Genomic DNA, 18,770 nt, shown 5'->3' with positions numbered 1-18,770 from the left:
GTGCCTAACGCCTGTAATCCCAACACTTTGGGAAGCTGAGGTGGCAGGATCACCTGAGGTTAGGAGTTCGAGACTAGCCTGGCTAACATTGCAAAACCCTATGTTTACAAAAAATACAAAAATTAGCTGGGCATGGTGGTATGCATCCGTAATCCCACCTACTTGAGAGACTGAGGCTGGAGAATCACTTGAATCCGGGAGGTGGAGGTTGCAGTGAGCTGAGATTGTGCCACTGCACTCCAGCCTGGGCAACAGAGTGAGACTTTGTCTCAAAAAAATAAATAGGCCAGGTGTGGTAGCTCACACCTGTAATCCCAGCCCTTTGGGAGGCCGAGGCAGGTGGATCACTAGGTCAGGAGTTCGAGACCAGCCTGTCCAACATGGTGAAACCCTGTCACTACTAAAAATACAAAAATTACCTGGGCGTGGTGGCAGGCGCCTATAATCCCAGCTACTAGGGAGGCTGAGGCAGGAGGATCGTTTGAACCCAGGAGGTGGAGGTTGCAGTGAGCCGAGATCATGCCATTGCACTCCAGCCTGGGCGACAGAGCGAGACTCCATCTCTAAATAAATAAATAAACAACTAAACAAACAAATAAATAAAAAATAAATTAACCTCACAGAACTAAACACTGAAGAGAGTGAATTTTACTGTATGTGAATTTGTTGCATTCTAATTTAAAAGAAAATCGCCCAGGCTTCAGGTTAATTCTTTGGCGATCATGAACACTGTGTGGTGTGTAACTTACAGGACAGGGATATCTGAGGTTTCCTGAAGCAGGAGAAGGTGGGACGGGCACAGAAGCCGAACCAGCTGAACTATGTCTTTGCAGGGATTTTGTCAGGGAGAAAAAGTACCGGACAGAGGCTGAGATGTTTGGATGGAGCTTTGTCTTTGAGGACTTTGTCTCCGATGAGCTGAGAAACAAAGCCACCCAGCCAATGAAGGTGAGAGAACCTGGTCTTGTGGCTGAGGGGATAGGAGTGGGACCTGGACAGGGAATCCTGTGGGACATGGGTTACCCAGGACACAGTGGAGAATCAGACCTGAGAGCTGGAGGCAGAAGGGAAGCAAGAGAAACCCACCATGGAGCGTCAGATCAGTACATACTCCCAGGAAGTTAACCGTGAACCGAGGTTAGCTCTTGCCTTAAGGTCCAAGTCAGGATAGGGTTCAAGGAACTTGAATCAAGAGATCACCTTGGTGGGCTGGGTGTGGTGGCTCATGCCTGTAATCCCAGCACTTTGGGAGGCTGAGGTGGGTGGATCACCTGAGGTCAGGAGTTCAAGACCAGCCTGGCCAACATGGCGAAACCCCGTGTCTACTAAAACTACAAAAATTAGACAGGTGTGGTGGCACGCTCCTGTAATCCCAGCTACTCAGGGGGCTGAGGCATGAGAATCGCTTGAACCCAGGAGGCAGAGGTTGCAGTGAGCCGAGGTGGCGCCACTGTACTGCAGCCTGGGTGACAGAGTGAGACCCTCTGTCTCCAAAAAAAAAAAAAAAAAAAAAAAGATCACCTTTTCAAGCCAACTTCTAATTAGGGTGGTAAGATTGGACTCTATAAAGATTCCAGTCTCAGCTGGGCACAGCAGCTCACGCCTGTAACCCCAGCACTTTGGGAGGCCGAGGTGGGACAATTGCTTGAGCCCAAGAGTTCAAGACCAGCCTGGGCAACATAGATCCCATATCTACAGAAAAAAAAGAAAGAAAAGAAAAGAAAGAAAATTAGCTGGGCATGGTGATGTACACCTGTAGTCCCAGCTACTCAGGAGGTTGAGGTGGGAGGGTCACCTGAGCCTAGGAGGTTGAGACTGCAGTGAGCGGTGATGGTGCCACTGTACTCTAGCCTGAGTGACAGAGCAATATCTTGTCTCAAAAAAAATAAATAAATAAAATTTCAGCCATAACCTCACTTAGACTACCTGAGTCTCAGCCTGACGTCTCTGTTCTGCGTCCTGTGGCTCAGTCGGGGAGGTGCCTTTGCTGGGCCAGAGCATCTTGCAGTCAGTCTCCTTTTTTGCAGCCTGTACTCTGGTGGCTTCCAGTGGAAAAGGCATTTTGGAGGCAGGTAAGGGCTGATTCCATTACCTCATTTTCTACCCCTGCTTGACTCTTTTATTCTCCAGGCCCAGCCTCCTCTCTACCCCTTATACATCCAGGAACACTGAGTTTCAAAGGAGGACAGGGGAATTTCAGGGAAATCGCTCAGCAGGCCTCTTTTTCCCGTTACCCATCCATTTCTCCCTTGTCAGCCTCCTGTAATCTTTTTTCTGACTCCGACCGCTCCTCACTCACCTGGCTCTCTTCCAGCTCTTTTCCTCCATCTAGTGGTAAAAGCTAAACGCGGGCGCCCTAAACCTAGCCTGCCTTGGACTCAATGCGCTCCCCGAAGCCTGTCTCACTTCATCCTGGCTGTCAGCCTACAGGTCCTGGCTCTGGCATCCGAGAGAGACTGGAGCACCCAGTGTTACACGTGAGCTGGAATGACGCCCGTGCCTACTGTGCTTGGCGGGGAAAACGGCTGCCCACGGAGGAAGAGTGGGAGTTTGCTGCCCGAGGGGGCTTGAAGGGTATCCAGATGATGAGGCGATTTTCTTTCATTCTTCTCCCCATCCTGCCCAGCATGAGGGGCTTTAAAGAGTGGAAAGGGGCCGGGCGCGGTGGCTCATGCCTGTAATCCCAGCACTTAGGGAGGCTGGGACAGGAGGATAGCTTGAGGCCAGCAGTGAAAGGCCAGCCGGGGCAACATAGGGAGACCTCGTCTCTCCGAAAAATACAAAAATGAACTGGGCCTGGTGGCATGTGCCTCTAGTCCCAGCTACTCAGGAGGCTGAGGTGGGAGGATCCTTTGAGCCTAGGAGTTCAAAGCTGCAGCGAGCTATGATCACACCGCTGCTCTCTGGCCTGAGTGGCAGAACAAGAGACTGTCTCAAGAAGAAAAGGCAGTGGGGGGTGGGGCAGGAAGGGTCTGTGTTCCCTAGAGCAGTGCTGCTTAAGCTATCTGTGGTAGAGGACCAGGTTTTTTAAAATTATTTTTTCTAGTCCATCTCAGACTGATATATTTATGAAACACCATAAAAATTAGTAACTGGAGAAATTGAAAGAACAGACATAAAATATTTTATTGGAAATTCCACAGACATATTACATTTCAATAAATATAACCAGAGCAACATGGCATAAGGAAAAAGAAGAATTACCAAGACTACACACTTCTGCCTCTGGGGTACAGGGATTAATGTTAGACTACACACCTCTGCCTTTGGGATACAGGGGTTAATGTTAAGAATCACTGTTTGCTCCTAACTCGGTCATTTGTCATTCTGCAATCCTAATTACACAGAAAGTTAGGACAGCAAAAAGCAGCTCCCCACATTAAACCCCTCTACACAGTCTTTCAGTGAACACCAGGTACATCAATGATCAAAGTTTTTTTGTTTGTTTGTTTGTTTGTTTTGAGACGGAGTCTAGCTCTGTCGCTCAAGGCTGGAGTACAGTGGCATGATCTCGGCTTACTGCAACCTCTGCCTCCCAGGTTCAAGTGATTCCTCCTGCCTCAGCCTCCCGAGTAGCTGGGATTACAAGCACCTGCTACCATGCCTGGCTAATTTTTGTATTTTTAGCAGAGACGGGGGTTTCACTGTGTTGGCCAGACTGGTCTCAAACTCCTGACCTCGTGATCCACCTGCCTCGGTCTCCCAAAGTGCTGTGATTACAAGTGTGAGCCACCACGTGTGGCCAATGATCAAAGTTTTTAATATGACTTGTGAGGTTGCCTCTGGCTCGTTCATTTATGCACTCTAAGTCCAATTTTCAAGTTTCTCAATTTCTGTACTTTTCTCAACATGAACTGATAAGAGATGCTTTATAAACTGGCTCAGATCCCAGAGCCCTGGAGCACATGAGGAGGCCAGGGCCTCTAATGCAGTTCAGAGAGTGGCAAGGACAGGCATGGGAAATAAAAGCAGGTCATCTCGCTCTCTTTTTTTCTCATCTCCCTCTAACTTCCTTTTGGTTCCCTCACTCTTTCTGTGTTTTTGTTTTCCTTCCCTAATTCTTCACCTCCCCCTCCTCTGCTGCCTCCTCGCTTTCCTGGCAGGTCAAGTTTACCCATGGGGAAACCAGTTCCAGCTAAACCGCACCAACCTGTGGCAGGTAAGACTGACATTCCTCCTTTCACCAAGCATCCACAGAGGCCTGCTGGAGGCTAGGTACTGTGTTGTTAGGCCGCAGCATCCAGAGGGCTTGGGTTCTATTGCAACTGATGACTCATAAGCTGGTGAAGCAAAAGACAATGGGTCATAAGTACTTTTTTTTTTCTTTTTTTTGAGACAGAGTCTCTCTCTGTCACCCACACTGGAGTGCAGTGGTGCGAACTCAGCTCACTGCAACCTCCACCTCCCAGTTTCAAGCGATTCTCCTGCCCCAGTGTCCCAAGTAGTTGGGATTACAGGTCCCTGCCACCATGCCCAGCTAATTTTTTTGTGTTTTTAGTAGAGATCAGGTTTTGCCATGTTGGCCAAGCTGGTCTCAAACTCCTGACCTCAGGTGATCCACCCGCCTCAGCCTCCTAAAGTGCTGGGATTACAGGCATAAGCCACTGTGCCCAGCCAGCATAAGTACTTTCTATTAAAGATTTGTACTTTCTATTAAAGATTTACAGTGGCTCACGCCTGTAATCCCAGCACTTTGGGAGGCCGAGGGGGTTGGATCACCTGAGGTCAGGAGTTCAAGACCAGCCTGGCCAAAATGGTGAAACCCTGTATCTACTAAAAATACAAAATTAACTGGGCATGGTGGCAGGCACCTGTAATCCCACCTGCTTAGGACTTGGGCAGGAGAATCACTCGAACCCAGGAGGCGGAGGTTGTAGTGAGCTAAGGTCATGCTGCCACGGCACTCCAGCCTGGGCGACAGAATGAGACCCTGCCTCAAAAAAAAAAAAGTGACTAAATAATAAATAAAACGGCCGGGCGCGGTGGCTCAAGCCTGTAATCCCAGCACTTTGGGAGGCCGAGACGGGCGGATCACGAGGTCAGGAGATCGAGACCATCCTGGCTAACACGGTGAAACCCCGTCTCTACTAAAAATACGAAAACTAGCCGGGCGAGGTGGCGGGCGCCTGTAGTCCCAGCTACTTGGGAGGCTGAGGCAGGAGAATGGCGTAAACCCGGGAGGCGGAGCTTGCAGTGAGCTGAGATCCGGCCACTGCACTCCAGTCCGGGCAACAGAGCGAGACTCCGCCTCAAAAAAAAAAAAAAAATAATAAATAAAACTAAACTAAGCAAATAAAAAAGCACTGTCCTGAGAAGGCCGGCAGGAGCAGGCTACAGTGCTCAGGCGCAGGGCGTGGGGGCAGGCTGCGGAGAAGCGTGGGAGAAGCTGTCTTCTCGAGGCTCCATGGCATGTGGGGTTCCAGGCAGAGGGCAGGATGTTGCTGAGAGTGGAGAAGTCAGGTGTGGGCTGGGCCTGACCTAGAGCCCTGTGGGTACAGGAGAAACACTCTTCCTAATCCAGCAAGGGGGGTCACCCTGGGGATGTGAGGTGATGGGTTTGGGAGCTCTGGATAGGAGTCTTAAGTCAACACCCCGTGCCCTTCCCTTTCCCCAGATGTGACAGCAAGACGACTTTGGTTTTCCTCTGGATAGGCATGAGGACCTGCCTTGGGACAGGTGGTAAATCTTTTACCCTGCCTTTCTCCCATCAGGGAAGGTTCCCCAAGGGGGACAAAGCTGAGGATGGCTTCCATGGAGTCTCCCCAGTGAATGCTTTCCCTGCCCAGAACAACTATGGTAAGAGCTCTCTTGGGCTTGTGGCCATGCCCACGAACTGGCTGCTGGGACCATCGTGTCTAGAGAGGAGGCAGAGGGAAGCACCTCCGTTCCCCGAGTTGGCCCCAGGACCTCAGAGGGTAGGCAGGGTGGTCCACGGGTCCCAGCCTGGCCTGACCCGCCGGTGGGGCTGCAGGGCTCTATGACCTCCTGGGCAACGTGTGGGAGTGGACAGCATCACCGTACCAGGCCGCTGAGCAGGACATGCGTGTCCTCCGGGGGGCATCGTGGATCGACACAGCTGACGGCTCTGCCAATCACCGGGCCCGGGTCACCACCAGGTGAGGGACTTTGTCCCAGGCAATGCGCGGCTTAGTAGCTGGGGCTGAGGTCTGAATCCCGGTCCCGGAGTGCCCCAACCTTCATACCACCAACCGTCTGTGTGCAGTGAGCTGGTCCCAGCACCTCCCTGAGCCTGTGCCCAGTTGTGGGTACAGAAAAGAAAGCCAGCAACACTTGCTATGAAAAGCAAAGGGGCCCAGGACACCTTGTGACTCTCCTGCCAGCTCTTGGTACCCAGGGAGACTGTGTGTGGCATCTTAATTATGGGGTTTCTCCTCTGTTCCTTACCACTAGGTAGGTAAAGGGAGGGAAGTAGAATGACCACACCAGTAGGTCATTAGTGGTGGTCAGAGACTTACTGACTCTTCAGACTAGTGGGCACACAAAAAATCTTTTTTTTTTTTTTTTTTTGAGACAGAGTCTTGCTCTGTTGTCCAGGATGGAGTGCAGTGGCACAGTCTCAGCTCACTGCAGCCTCAAACTGCCAGGCTCTAGCGATTCTCCCACCTCAGCTCCTTAAGTATTTGGGACTACAGGCGTGCACCACTATGCCCGGCTAATTTTTGTAGAGATGGGTTTTTGCCATGTTGCCTAGGTTTGTCTCATACTCCTGGACTAAGCAATCAGCCCGCCTTGGCCTCCCAGAATGCTAAGATTACAGGCGTGAGCCACCGCACCTGGCCACAATATTCTCATAGCTTGCGGACAGGTTGTCTCTGCTGAGCTGTTCTCAACTGCTAACACAGAAGTTAGTCACTGTCTTTTCTGCCCTCCAGTGCTGTCTCTCGGGGCCACTGTCCCTCCCCCGACTCTGGCAAGGCCCCTTTTGTCCCAAAGCCCCTTCTTGTTTCCCTTCTCCCAGGACTGGCACAGGCTTCCTTCCAGACCATGCCCTCCCCAGCCCTTAGGCTCCCTGATCATGGCGAGCCCTGCGGGTGAGGCAGGGAAGATGGATCAGCCCCCAGGCCTGTTTCTCAGGATGTGTCTTCCTCTCTCCCCTTCTCTGCTGGCAGGATGGGCAACACTCCAGATTCAGCCTCAGACAACCTCGGTTTCCGCTGTGCTGCAGACGCAGGCCGGCTGCCAGGGGAGCTATAAGCAGCCGGGTGGTGACAAGGAGAAAAGCTCTCCAGGGTCACTGTCATTCCCTGGCCATGTTGCAAACAGCCCAATTCCAAGCTCGGGAGCTTCAGCCTCAGGAAAGAACTTCCCCTTCCCTGTCTCCCATCCCTCTGTGGCAGGCGCCTCTCACCAGGGCAGGAGAGGACTCAGCCTCCTGTGTTTTGGAGAAGGGGCCCAATATGTTGAAGGTGGCTGGGAGCCAGGTGTTTCTCTTAGAGGCCAAGTATTATTGACACAGGGGCAAATAAGCAAACAATTGGAACAGAGGGCTCTGAAAGGCCATTTGTTGAGCATTTTAAAATCTATTCTCTTTCTCCCTGGATGATTCAGGAAGCTGACATTGTTTCTTCAAGGCAGAATTTCCCTTGTTCTGTTTTCTCAGCCAATTGCTGTGGAAGGAGAATGCTTTCTTGGTGGCCTCATCTGTGGTTTTGTGTCCCTCTGAAGAAGGAAACTAGTTTCCACTGTGTAACAGGCAGACATGTAACTATTTAAAGCACAGTTCAGTCCTAAAAGGGTCTGGGAGAACCAAATGATGTATTAGGTGAAGCAGTGCATTGTGGGAATCACAAAGGAACTAGTACTCCAGAAAGACAAATATCAGAAGCTTCCCATTCTTTTTTTTTTTTTTTTTTTGAGACAGGGTCTTGCTCTGTTGCCCAGGCTAGAGTGCAGTGGTGATCACTGCTCACTGCAGTCTTGAACTCCTGGGCCCAAGAAATTCTCCCACCTCAGCCTCCCAAGTAGCTGGGACTACTAAGTGTGCACCACCAGGCCTGGCTAAGTTTTTGAACTTTTGTAGTGATAGGATCTCACTATGTTGCCCAGGGTGGTCTCAAACTCCTGGCCTCAAGCGATCCTCCCACCTCGGCCTCCCAAAGTGCTGGGATTACAGGTGTGAGCCACCTCGCCTGGGCCTCCTTCTCCATATGCCTCCAAAAATATGTCCCTGGAGAGTAGCCTGCTCCCACACTGTCACCGGATGTCATGGGGTCAATAAAATCTCCTGTGATTGTGTATCTCAGACATTTCTGTGTCTTTGATTCTCACCTTGGGACCCTAAGAGGGCCCAAGTGTCAGTAACTCTGGGCCTCCCCTAAAGAGAAACAGAGATGGTGGCTCATCCAGGAAGTGGAGGAGCAGGGGGTTCCTGGTTCTCAGGCCACCTGTGATTTCTGCCCACCCAGGGCCTGCCCCAGCCTGCAGGTATTGCTCTGTGGTGGGAACACTGCTTCCCTTGTGCACAGCCTTTGAGAGGAGATCATGGCCTCAGCTCCAGGGGTTCCTAGCCAAGGCCAAGTGCTCCTTCTGCAGAGGACTGCACACATCTCACCCCTTGGGCTTATATTTCCGTGACTTCCCCTCCCCACCTGCCCCCCAGCCCTCCCTGACTGGCCAGGCCCTCAGTAGTCCTCCTCGGCCAGGGAGAGGAGCACGGCCTTGGGTGTGTTCTCGAAAAGGGCAGCCCGGTTCTGCTGCTGCCCCTTCTTCACCCAGTGGCCATAGATTCGGAAAGCGTAGGCGTCGATGAGCCGGCGCAGAGGCCGGAGGGCATAGGGGTCTCGGATGACAATCTCCCGGGTCACCGGCTTCACTCGGCGGTACTGGTAGTAGATACGCACTGAAGCCAGCACAGTGACAGCGATCACCTGCAGGGCCAGGTGGAGAAGCGGGGCTGCAGCAACCCCCTGCCAGGCCCTGCCCCGCCAGCACAGGGACGCTCTAGGCTCGTTTGCCACGAAGCCTTGGGTGCCTTCTGTGGGGCCCTCCTAGTGTCCTCCACTTCCCACTTGGCCAGCATCCGCAGGGAGGAGCCAGTGGGCTGACACCTGCCATCTCTGAAGCCATCACAGGGCGGCTGGGAGGGGTGGGGTGGGTACTCTGGAAACCCACGGGGTGTAAGGACCCCTGGGAGAGGAGAGGGCTTAGAGGTTTGCACTTGGGGAGCTGGCGGGTCTGGGTCAGGACTCTTCATACCTTGAACTTCCCCCGGGGGCTGAAGTGCCGCACTTCCTCCACCACGTACTGCTGGAAGAAGGGGTGTGCCAAGGCCTCTTCCGCTGTGTAGCGGTTCTGGGGTTGCACCACCAGGAATCGGGAGACCTGGAAGGGGAGGAGAGGGGAACCGAGAACATCAAGGCAGGTCCCCTCCAGCATGTCAGGAGAGGCGGGGCCTCCCCGGGCAGGGGAGCCTGGTATCGCAGTCCTGAGCCCAGGAGCCAGTTGGCCTGGCCTCTTACCAGGTCCTTCACAGTGTCCGAGTAATCATCCCACTCGGGCGAGCCAAACTGGTAGTTGCCACTCATGATCATCCTCAGCATCAGCATCTGCTTCCGGTGCCAGAAGGGCGGGGAGCCGGCCAGCAGTGTGTACATGATGACGCCAGTGCTCCACCTGGACGTGTGAGGGCCCAGGGCCACTTACCCAGCGCCAGGGGGACCGACCCAGCCCTGCCGGCTCCCTCCCTCACCCAGCCCAGGCAAGTGATCCTCCTTCCTCGGTGCACTCACATGTCCACCTCCTTCCCATAGCCCGGGTGGTCCTCATTCATGGAGCACTCGATAATCTCAGGGGCCAGGTAACTGGGGGTCCCGCAAACCTCTGCAGGAACAGTCATCATCAAGACAGATCAGCAGGGCACTCGGAAGAGGAAGTCCAGGCCAGCCGCAGTGACTCATTTTTATAATCCTAGCAATTTGGAAGGCCAATGCAGGCAGCTCACCTGAGGCCAGGAGTTCGAGACCAGCCTGGCCAACATGGTAAAACTCCGTCTCTACTAAAAATACAAAAATTAGCCAGGTTTGGTGGCACATGCCTATAGTTCCAGCTACTCAGGAGTCTGAGGCAGGAGAATCGCTTGAACCTGGAAGGCGGAGGTTGCAGTGAGCTGAGATCATCCCACTTCACTCCAGCCTGGGCAACAGAATGAGACTCTGTCTCAAACGAAAAAAAAAAAAAAAAGAAAGAAAGAAAAAAAAGAGGAAGTCCAAAGAGACAATGGAGATGGAACAGAAATGGAGCTTAGGCTGGGACTCCCCCAATATCCACCAACTTCATTAGGGCCTATTGCTTCCCTGGTCACTTCTAGCCATCCTGGCCTGGAACAAGGGTAATGGGAACCTAGGAAAGGACTTAACTGAAGAAATGTCTAGCCCTGCTGGGTATGGTGGCTCAAGCCTGTAGTCCCAGCACTTTGGGAGTCCGAGGCGGGTGGATCACAAGGTCAGGAGTTCGAGACCAGCCTGACCAACATGGTAAAACCCTGTCTCTACTAAAAATACAAAAATTAGCTGGGCGTTTTGACGCGTGCCTGTAATCCCAGCTACTCAAGAGGCTGAGGCAGGAGAATCGCTTGAACTCGGGAGGCAGAAGTTGCAGTGAGTCGAGATTGCGCCACTGCACTCCAGCCTGGGTGACAGAGTAAGACTCCATCTTGGAAAAGAAGGAAGGAAGGAAGGAAGGAAGAAAGGAAGGAAGGAAAGAGAAAAGAGAGAGTGAGGGAAGAGGGAAGGAAGGAGAGAAAAGAAAGATTCCTACCCCTTGAAATGGTGGAATTTTTATTCTGGGGAACAATTAAGTTAGGGGAGAAACCCAGGCCATCTCTATTCCACGGAGGGTTGAGGAATAGAGGGCCGAGTCCATGTTACCAGACCTCGCAGCCTCTCTCCTGGCTCCAGCTGGCAGGAAAAGCCAAAGTCTGTGAGCTTGATGTTCATGTTGTCATCCAAGAGGATGTTCTCGGGCTTCAGGTCCCGGTGCACAATGTTGAGTTTGTGCAAGGCGCAGATCACCTCCAGCAGAGCTCGCATGATCTTTCTAGGGTGGGGCACACACTTGTCACTCTTCCTCTGCACAGAGTCAGGCGACAGGCAGGGAGACACAGCTCACATTTCAGCCATACTGCAAGGGAGCAGCACACACGCCCAGCCCAGACACCTGCACGCCCTGCCTCCCCTGAGGCCCCAGTGTGTGTGGCCCTAGGCCAAGTGGGAGGGAGCGGAGAGGGGGCAAAGGGATGCTCACCTGGTTTCCTTCTCACTCAAAGTGACCTTCTCAGTGAGGTAGTCAAAGAGCTCCCCTCTCTTCATCCTGTGGAAACAGACGGTTGATAGCTGGATCGGTCCCAAGACCACCACCCTCCTTACCCTGCTCCCAGAGAGCTGCCTTCCGCCCTGATACCTCTAGAAGCTAAGTGGGCCACTCCCCGTGGAGAACCACAGTCTGGGGAGAGGAACCGGGGAAGTGAGGAGAGAAGTGTTCTGGAAGAACCGGGAGAAAAGCAAAGGAGGCTGGAGAGAAGTGGCCCATGTCAGGGGCTCAGACTCTCATCAACCCTCCGAGGAACAGAGATGGCCTAGGTTTCTCCCCTGACTTAATTTTTCCCCTGGAAAAGTTTTTCCCACCATTTCATGGGGTAGGCATTTCTTCAGCTAAGTCCTCTCCCCAGGTTCTGATTACCCTAGTTCCAGGCCAGGATGGCTAGAAGTGACCAGGGAAGCAATGGGCCCTGAGCTGGTGGCTCTGTGAGCAGTACCTCTCCCAGCCCTGGGCCCTGAAGTAGGTGGATTTGGGGGAGCCCCAGCCCAAGTGCCATTTCTGTTCCATCTCCATTGTTTCAGTGTGGGGGTTCTCCCATCTGTGGAAGTGACAGTGTGGACTGGGATGTATCGGGGCCTAAATGATGGCTGGAGGCTGAAAGAGAGGACCATGAACCACTGGCCCAGGAGCCGAGACCCAGATCAGAAGGACATGAGTATCCCGATTCCCCCCCCCCACACCCCGAGATGGAGTTTTGTCCCAGGCTGGAGTGCAATGACACAATCTCGGCTCACTGCAACTTCCGCCTCCCAGGTTCAAGCGATTCTCCTGCCTCAGCCTCCCGAGGAGCTGGGATTACAGGTGCCCACCACCACACCTAGCTAGTTTTTGTATTTTTAGTAGAGACAGGGTTTCGCCATGTTACCCAGGCTGGTCTTGAACTCCTGACCTCAGGTGATCACCCGCCTTGGCCTCCCAAAGTGCTGGGATTACAGGCGTTGAGCCACGACACCCAGCTGAGTATCCCGATTTTTTCCCAGGAAACAAATGGGAAGAATCGGCTGTGCAAGAGTTGCAGGTGCAAAGTTTGCCAATTACGTTAAGAATTGAGGTTCAATCTTCTTACCTCCTGGGATGATCTAGAAAGAACTCTCTGCTAGAACCATCTAGTTATACCCTAGAGGGCTCCTCAGGGCAGCATTAAAAATAGCTTCCCCCAGCAACTTCTTCAAAGGTTAAAGACATCTGAGCTGCCCCCAAGGGCTATACAGGACAGTGCCACAGAGCAGAGTCAAGACAGCTGCTGCTGGTGAGTCTGGAGGGGTCCGAGAAAGTCTCCCTCTGTTGCCCAAGCTGGAGTGCGGTGGCTCAGTCTCAGCTAACTGCAACCTCTGCTTTCTGGGTTCAAGCCATTCTTGTGCCTCAGCCTCCTGAGTGACTGGGATCACAGATATCCGTCACCATGCTGGACTAATTTTTGTATTTTTTGTAGAGATGGGGTTTCACCATGTTGCCCAGGCTGGTCTCGAACTCCCGGCTTCATCTGATCCGCCTGCCTCAGCCTCCCAAAGTACTGGGATTACAGGGGTGAACCCGGCCTTAATTTTATATTTTTTTGTAGAGATGGGGTCTCGCGTTGTTGCCCAGGCTGGTCTCAAACTCCTGGCCTCAAGCAATCCTTCCACCTCGGCCTCCCAAAATGTTGAGATTACAGGTATGAGGCACCGTGCCTGGCCAGTAAGTCTGGAATCCACATTTCACAGAGTACTTTGTGGTGTTCACGTTTGATGCTTAGCAATAACGGGCTCATCTTACTAATCCTACTGATGCAGAAGTAGGGGCATGATGATGGTGGTGATGGTGATAATGATATTGACCTTTGGACCACACCCCAGGTGCAACCTCTACCACCTGCCTAGACTCTCCTCGATACTGCTGGCCTCCCTTTTTCCAATCCCACCTCATTACAGTCATCCCTAGATAGTCAGTGAGATCTTTTCAAAAGGAAGTCAGGCTGGGCACGGTGGCTCACGCCTGTAATCCCAGCACTTTGGGAGGCCGAGGCAGATGAATCACTTGAGGTCAGGAGTTCGAGACCAGACTGGCCAACATGGCGAAACCTTGTCTCTACTAAAAAAGTACACACATAAAACATTTGCTGGGCATGGTGGTGGGTGGGTACCTGTAATCCCAGCTACCTGGGAGGCTGAGGCAGGAGAATCACTTGAACCCGGGAGACAGAAGTTGCAGTGAGCCAAGATCACACCACTGCACTCCAGCCTGGGCGACAAGAGCAAAACTCTGTCTCAAAAAAAAAAAACAAAAGTAAATCAGATCACGTCAGCTGCCCAGTCTTGACCCTCCAAACTCCTTACCATGGCTAAAATGCCTGCAGGACCTGGTCTTTGGTGCTGACCGACCTTACATCCTGCCATCCTCTGCTTGGGTCACTTCCTGGACATGCCTTCCTGACCACTCGGTCTAAGGAAGCCCCTGTCTCTTGCTAACCCTTGTTCTACTTTATATATGTCTACAGTTCTCCCTCTTTATCTTCAGGGGATATGTTCCAAGACCCCCAGTGGATGCCTGAAACCATGGATAGCACTGAAGTCTATACTTACTATGTTTTTCCTGTATGTACATACTTAAGATAAAGTTTATAAATTAGGCACAGAGATTAACAGCCAATAATAAAACAGAACAATTGTATCAATATACTGTGCCAGGCATGGTGGCTTCTGCCTGTAATCCCGGCACTTTGGGAGACTGAGGTGAGAGAATCACATGAGGCCAAGAGTTTTGGGGGCTTTTTTTGTTTTGTTCTGTTTTTGTTTTTGAGACGGAGTTTTGCTCTTGTAACCCAGGCTGGAGTTCAATGGCACGATCTTGGCTCACTTCAACCTCCACCTCCTGGGTTCAAGCGATTCTCCAGCCTCAGACTCCCAAAGTGCTGGGATTACAGTTGTGAGCCACTGTGCCTGGCCTGAGGCTAGTAATTATTAGCATTCACACTATGCCACTCACTGTGCTATTATCACTCCCATAATACTGATGAGAAAACCGAGATTTAAAGAAATGATCCAGCCCACAAGTGGTGAACCCAGGTTTCCAAACCCGGCAGCCCGACCCCAGGGGCTGATCTGTCTAAACACCGTGATTGTATTTGGCATCCTCAGCTCAGGAGCTGGCTGTGGTCTCCAGGCAGCCCTGGGGTTGGAGAGCGGATGACAGTTGACAGTCGAGGTTCTCTCAGGTGTAGCTTGCTCCAGGGCTGGGTACTTACAGGTCAAACACCAAGAAGAAGAAAGTGTTGGTCTCATAAGTGTCCTTCAGCTGTACTGAAATGGAAATGGCTAGCTTGTCTCAAGTAGCAGGGGAGCTCAGGTAGGGGCAGCCGGGGCACAGGGGTCAGGGACCAAGGCTGCTGTGGGCTAACTTCAAAAGCTGACAGGGGAATCAGGAGGGTGCTCAAAGGACATCAACCCAGGGTGTGGGCAGGCCCAGGGACTTTATTATTATTATTATTATTATTAGAGACAGGATCTCACTGTGTCACCTAGGCTGGAGTGTAATCGTGCAATCATAACTCACTGCAGCCTCAAACTACCGGGCTCGAGTGATGCTCCTGCCTCAGCCTCCTGAGTGGCTGGGATTACAGGCATGCATCAGCACGCCTGGCTAATTCAGCCCGGGGACATCAAACCCCCATTCCCCTGCCTGCATCCATCCCAGCCTGGGACCCCTTCTGTCAGAGCAGTGAGGGTGGAGCTGGGAGCCTTGAGCCTGGGTGGTTCTAGCTGGCTGTGTGGTGGGGCCACACTCCCTGGCTTGGGCTGTCAGGGCAGAATCACAGGGGCGCACCCCGCCATGTGACTTGGGGTCATCACTCACTGATGTTGGGGTGCCCTGAGACCTTGCGCAGGATATCCACCTCCTTCAGCGTGGCTTCTCGCAGCTCTCGCACCTCCTCGGGGCTGAAGCTGCCTCCACCGGTGACGTCGATAACCTTCACTGCGTACTCCTGGCTTGTGGGCTTGTGGATGCATCGCCTGACCACACTGCTAATGCCCCTGGGAGTGCAGAGGACAAATGACCTCGGGGGGGCCCTCACCCCATGGGGAGTCCCAGATTCGAGGCTGCAGCAGAGATGTCCTGCCCTTGTCAATAGATTTACACTTTCCCCCAAGTTCCTCTGAGCTTTTGGAAATGGTGGATGAATAAATACAGGCACAGTCAGGTGATTTGCCCAGAGCTGGTGAGTAACAAGCCTGCTCGCAGGCCGTGTAACTCCTAGTTCAGTGCTCTTTCTTTTTCTTTTTTTTTTTTTTTTTGAGAGAGAGAGGCTCACTCTGTTGCCCAGACTGGAGTACAGTGGCACAATCCTGGCTCACTGCAACCTCCACCTCCCGGGTTCAAGCAATTCTCCTGCCTCAGCCTCCTGAGTAGCTGGGACTACAGGCGCCTGCCACCACGCAGAGCTAATTTTTGTATTTTTACTGGAGACAGGGTTTCACCATGTTGGCCAGGCTGGTCTCAAACTCCTGATCTCAGGTGATCCTCCTGCCTTGGCCTCCCAAAGTGCTGGGATTGCAGGCATGAGCCACTGTGCCTGGCAGCCCCTCGCTTTTTTTTTTTTTTTAAATAGAGATGGTTAGCCAGACCTGGTGGCACACACCTGTTGTCCCAGCTACTAGGGAGGCTGAGTTGGGAGGATCACTTGAGCCTAGGAGGCAGAGACTGTAGTGAGTCAAGATCATGCCACTGTACTCCAACCTGGACTACAGGGCAAGACCCTATCTTAAGAAAAAAAAAAAGATACGGAGTCTTGCTATGTTGCCCAGGCTGATCTTGAACTCTTGGCCTCAAGCAATCCTCCCACCTCAGCCTCCCAAAGTGCTGGGATTACAGGTGTGAGCCATTGCACCTACCCCTGGGAACTTTTGGCTGGGAGAGGTTTCTCTTATCTTTCCTGGCTTCAGGAGGGCAGGACCCCAAACCAAGGGTTTCTCCAAGAGAACAGCGCTTTGGGGATGAAAGTGGGGTCGGTACTCAGGGTGGAGCAGAGTTGGCTGTAGCCTACAGGGTCTGCTGGATCCTAGGACAGCACTTTGTGGGGAAAGCTTGGGCCTTACCTGCCCAGGATCTCTTTGGGCTCATAATTCTCATAGAAGTCCTGTGCAGAATGAGAGTCTGGCAGTGCCTCATCCCGGGTCATGCTCAGATCTTCAGCAGGGGAACTCTGGGTGGCTCTGAGAGGGGAACAGAAGGAAGCTGTCAGCCTTCCTGACCCAGGGGGTGTTCTCCTTGGGGCCTGGAACTGTTTCTCACTCATCCTTATATCTGGCACCACACTGGCCTATAGTGAATGTTCCAAATAAATGTTTGTGAATTGAGGCTGGGCGTGGTGGCTCACACCTATAATCCCAGCACTTTGGGAAGCTGAGGCAGATAGATCACTTGAGGCCAGGATTTCAAGACCAGCCTGGCCAACATGGTGAAACCCCATCTCTACTAGAAATACAAAAATTAGATGGGTGCAGTGGCACACGCTTGTAGTCTCAGCTATTTGGGAGGCTGAGGCAGGAGAATCACTTGAACCTAGGAGGCAGACGTTGCAGTGAGCGGAGATCACGTCACTGCACTCCAGCCTGGGCAACACAGCCAGACTCCGGCTCAAAAAAAATAAATTCTTTGTAGAGATGGGGTCTTGCTCTGTTATCCAGGCTGGAGTGCAGTAGTACGATTATAGCTCACTGCTGCCTCAACCGCCTGGGCTCAAGTGATCCTCACCCCCTAGCCGCCTGAGTAGATGGGACTAAAGTACCCCCCAGGCTGGAGTACAGTGGTGCAATCTTGGCTCTCGGCTCACTGCAACCTCCACCTCCCATGTTCAAACGATTCTCCTGCCTCAGCCTCCCAAGTAGGTGGAATTACAGGCACCTACCAGTACGCCTGGCTAATTTTTTCTATTTTTAGTAGACAGGATTTCACCATGTTGGCCAGGCTGGTGTCGAACTCCTGACCTCAGGTGATTCGACCGCCTTGGTCTCCCAAAGTGCTGGGATTACAGGCGTGAACCACTACGCCCAGCTCTAATATTTAAGTTTTTTGTAGAGACGGGGTCTCCCTATGTTGCCCAAGCTAGTCTCAAACTCCTGGCCTCAAGCATTCTTCCTGCCTCAGCCTCCCAAAGAGATGGGATTATAGGCATGAGCCACCACTGGACCTGGCCACAATTTCCTTTTTAATAGGCCACTCCTGTAGCCTCTCCTTATCTCCCCTTGTGACTGTGCTTCCTGAAAACACACCCCCTTCTAGGACAGGTTTCCTGCACTCCATCCCACTGCTCCTTCCTCATGTTTTGTGTGTGTGTGTGTGTGTGTGTGTGTGTGTGTGTGTGTGTGGAGATGGAGTCTCAGTCTGTCACCAGGCTGGAGTGCAGTGGTGTGATCTTGGTTCACTGCAACCTCCCTTTCCCGGGTTCAAGCAATTCTCCTGCCTCAGTCTCCAGAGTAGCTGGGATTACAGACACGCACCACTATGCCTGGCTAATTTTTGTATTTTTAGTCGAGATGGGGTTTCACCATGTTGGCCAGGATGGTCTCGAACTCCTGACCGCAAATGATCCACACACTTTGGCCTCCCAAAGTGCTGAGATTACAGGCGTGAGCCACTGCACCGGGCCCTTCCTCATGTATTCTATCCATAACTGGGACTTTCATAATCACTCACTCACTCATTCATTACATCTCCATTCTGCAGACACTGAACACCCACTCTTTGCCAACCACTATGCTGGGTGCTCTGAGGGATGGAGAGCTGGGTGGGTCCATCCCGGTCCCTACCTCTGGTGTCACTCGCCAGTGTATGCTCTCACCTCCCCCGCTAGACTGTCACCTCTAGGATGTCCTAGCTGTCTCTGCCCCCCATACCCAGTGTGGGTGTCTGGCAGGGGCTATTCCTTGAATGTAAGTCAATGGTTGGGCAGGTACCCCTTTGGTGCTCAGGGTCCTGCTGGCAGAATGCCCCATGTCCTAGCTAACAATGGCCAGTGAGCCCTGAGTGGCCCTGCTGCAGCATAGAGGCAATACAGGACACTCAGGCCTGGACACAGAGGCGCTGAGCTACTCCGCCTTGCGTCAGGAACATGGAGGCTCCTACCAGGGAACTCAACTCCTGCTTCAGATGTAGGATTTAGGCCTGGCATGATGGCTCACACCTGTTATCCCAGCACTTTGGGAGGCTGAGGTGGGCAGATCACTTGAGGTCAGGAGTTCGAGACCAGCCTGGGCTACATAGCAAAACCCTATCTCTACAAAAAATACAAAAATTAGCCAGGCATGATGGCTCTCGGACCTGTGGTCCCAGTTACTTGGGAGGCTGAGGCAGGAGGATCACTTGAACCCAGGAGGTGGAGGTTGCAGTGAGCTGAGATCACACCACTGCACTCCAGCCTAGGTGACAGAGTGAGTGAGACTCTGTCTCAAAAAACA

General features: G+C 52.5%; 2 protein-coding genes across 6 annotated transcripts in view; one reads left to right on the top strand and one right to left on the bottom strand.

Annotated features, from left to right (window-relative positions):
- The window catches only part of SUMF2 (sulfatase modifying factor 2), a 17,879-nt gene extending 9,614 nt beyond the window's left edge, over positions 1-8,265 (top strand). The window contains exons 2-8 of one of the 3 annotated variants that reach the window (XM_011938632.1): positions 834-948; positions 2,028-2,072; positions 2,424-2,574; positions 4,104-4,159; positions 5,712-5,796; positions 5,972-6,116; positions 7,131-8,265. In XM_011938632.1, coding sequence (XP_011794022.1) covers positions 834-948; positions 2,028-2,072; positions 2,424-2,574; positions 4,104-4,159; positions 5,712-5,796; positions 5,972-6,116; positions 7,131-7,215 — 682 coding nt within the window. In that variant the 3' untranslated portion in view covers positions 7,216-8,265. Of the gene's footprint in view, positions 1-833; positions 949-2,027; positions 2,073-2,423; positions 2,575-4,103; positions 4,160-5,711; positions 5,797-5,971; positions 6,117-6,531; positions 6,954-7,130 lie in introns of those variants that run through there. The other 2 variants (XM_011938631.1, XM_011938630.1) reach the window with 2 other exon arrangements.
- Positions 8,039-18,770, bottom strand: part of PHKG1 (phosphorylase kinase, gamma 1 (muscle)) — a 19,463-nt gene continuing 8,731 nt past the window's right edge. Inside the window, exons 2-11 of one of the 3 annotated variants that reach the window (XM_011938633.1) lie at positions 16,410-16,526; positions 15,169-15,347; positions 14,561-14,615; positions 11,774-11,875; positions 11,263-11,328; positions 10,892-11,055; positions 9,750-9,840; positions 9,480-9,633; positions 9,217-9,342; positions 8,039-8,888 (exon numbers count right to left, since the gene is read on the bottom strand). In XM_011938633.1, coding sequence (XP_011794023.1) covers positions 8,643-8,888; positions 9,217-9,342; positions 9,480-9,633; positions 9,750-9,840; positions 10,892-11,055; positions 11,263-11,328; positions 11,774-11,875; positions 14,561-14,615; positions 15,169-15,347; positions 16,410-16,492 — 1,266 coding nt within the window. In that variant the 5' untranslated portion in view covers positions 16,493-16,526 and the 3' untranslated portion in view covers positions 8,039-8,642. The remainder of the gene's footprint in view (positions 8,889-9,216; positions 9,343-9,479; positions 9,634-9,749; positions 9,841-10,891; positions 11,056-11,262; positions 11,329-11,773; positions 11,876-14,560; positions 14,616-15,168; positions 15,348-16,409; positions 16,527-18,770) is intronic. The other 2 variants (XM_011938635.1, XM_011938636.1) reach the window with 2 other exon arrangements.

Source organism: Colobus angolensis, unplaced genomic scaffold, assembly GCF_000951035.1.
Source record: "Colobus angolensis palliatus isolate OR3802 unplaced genomic scaffold, Cang.pa_1.0 Scaffold175, whole genome shotgun sequence".
NCBI lineage: Eukaryota > Metazoa > Chordata > Mammalia > Primates > Cercopithecidae > Colobus > Colobus angolensis.
The sequence above is the reverse complement of the archived record's forward strand: the minus strand, read 5'-3'. Positions and strand labels throughout refer to the sequence as shown.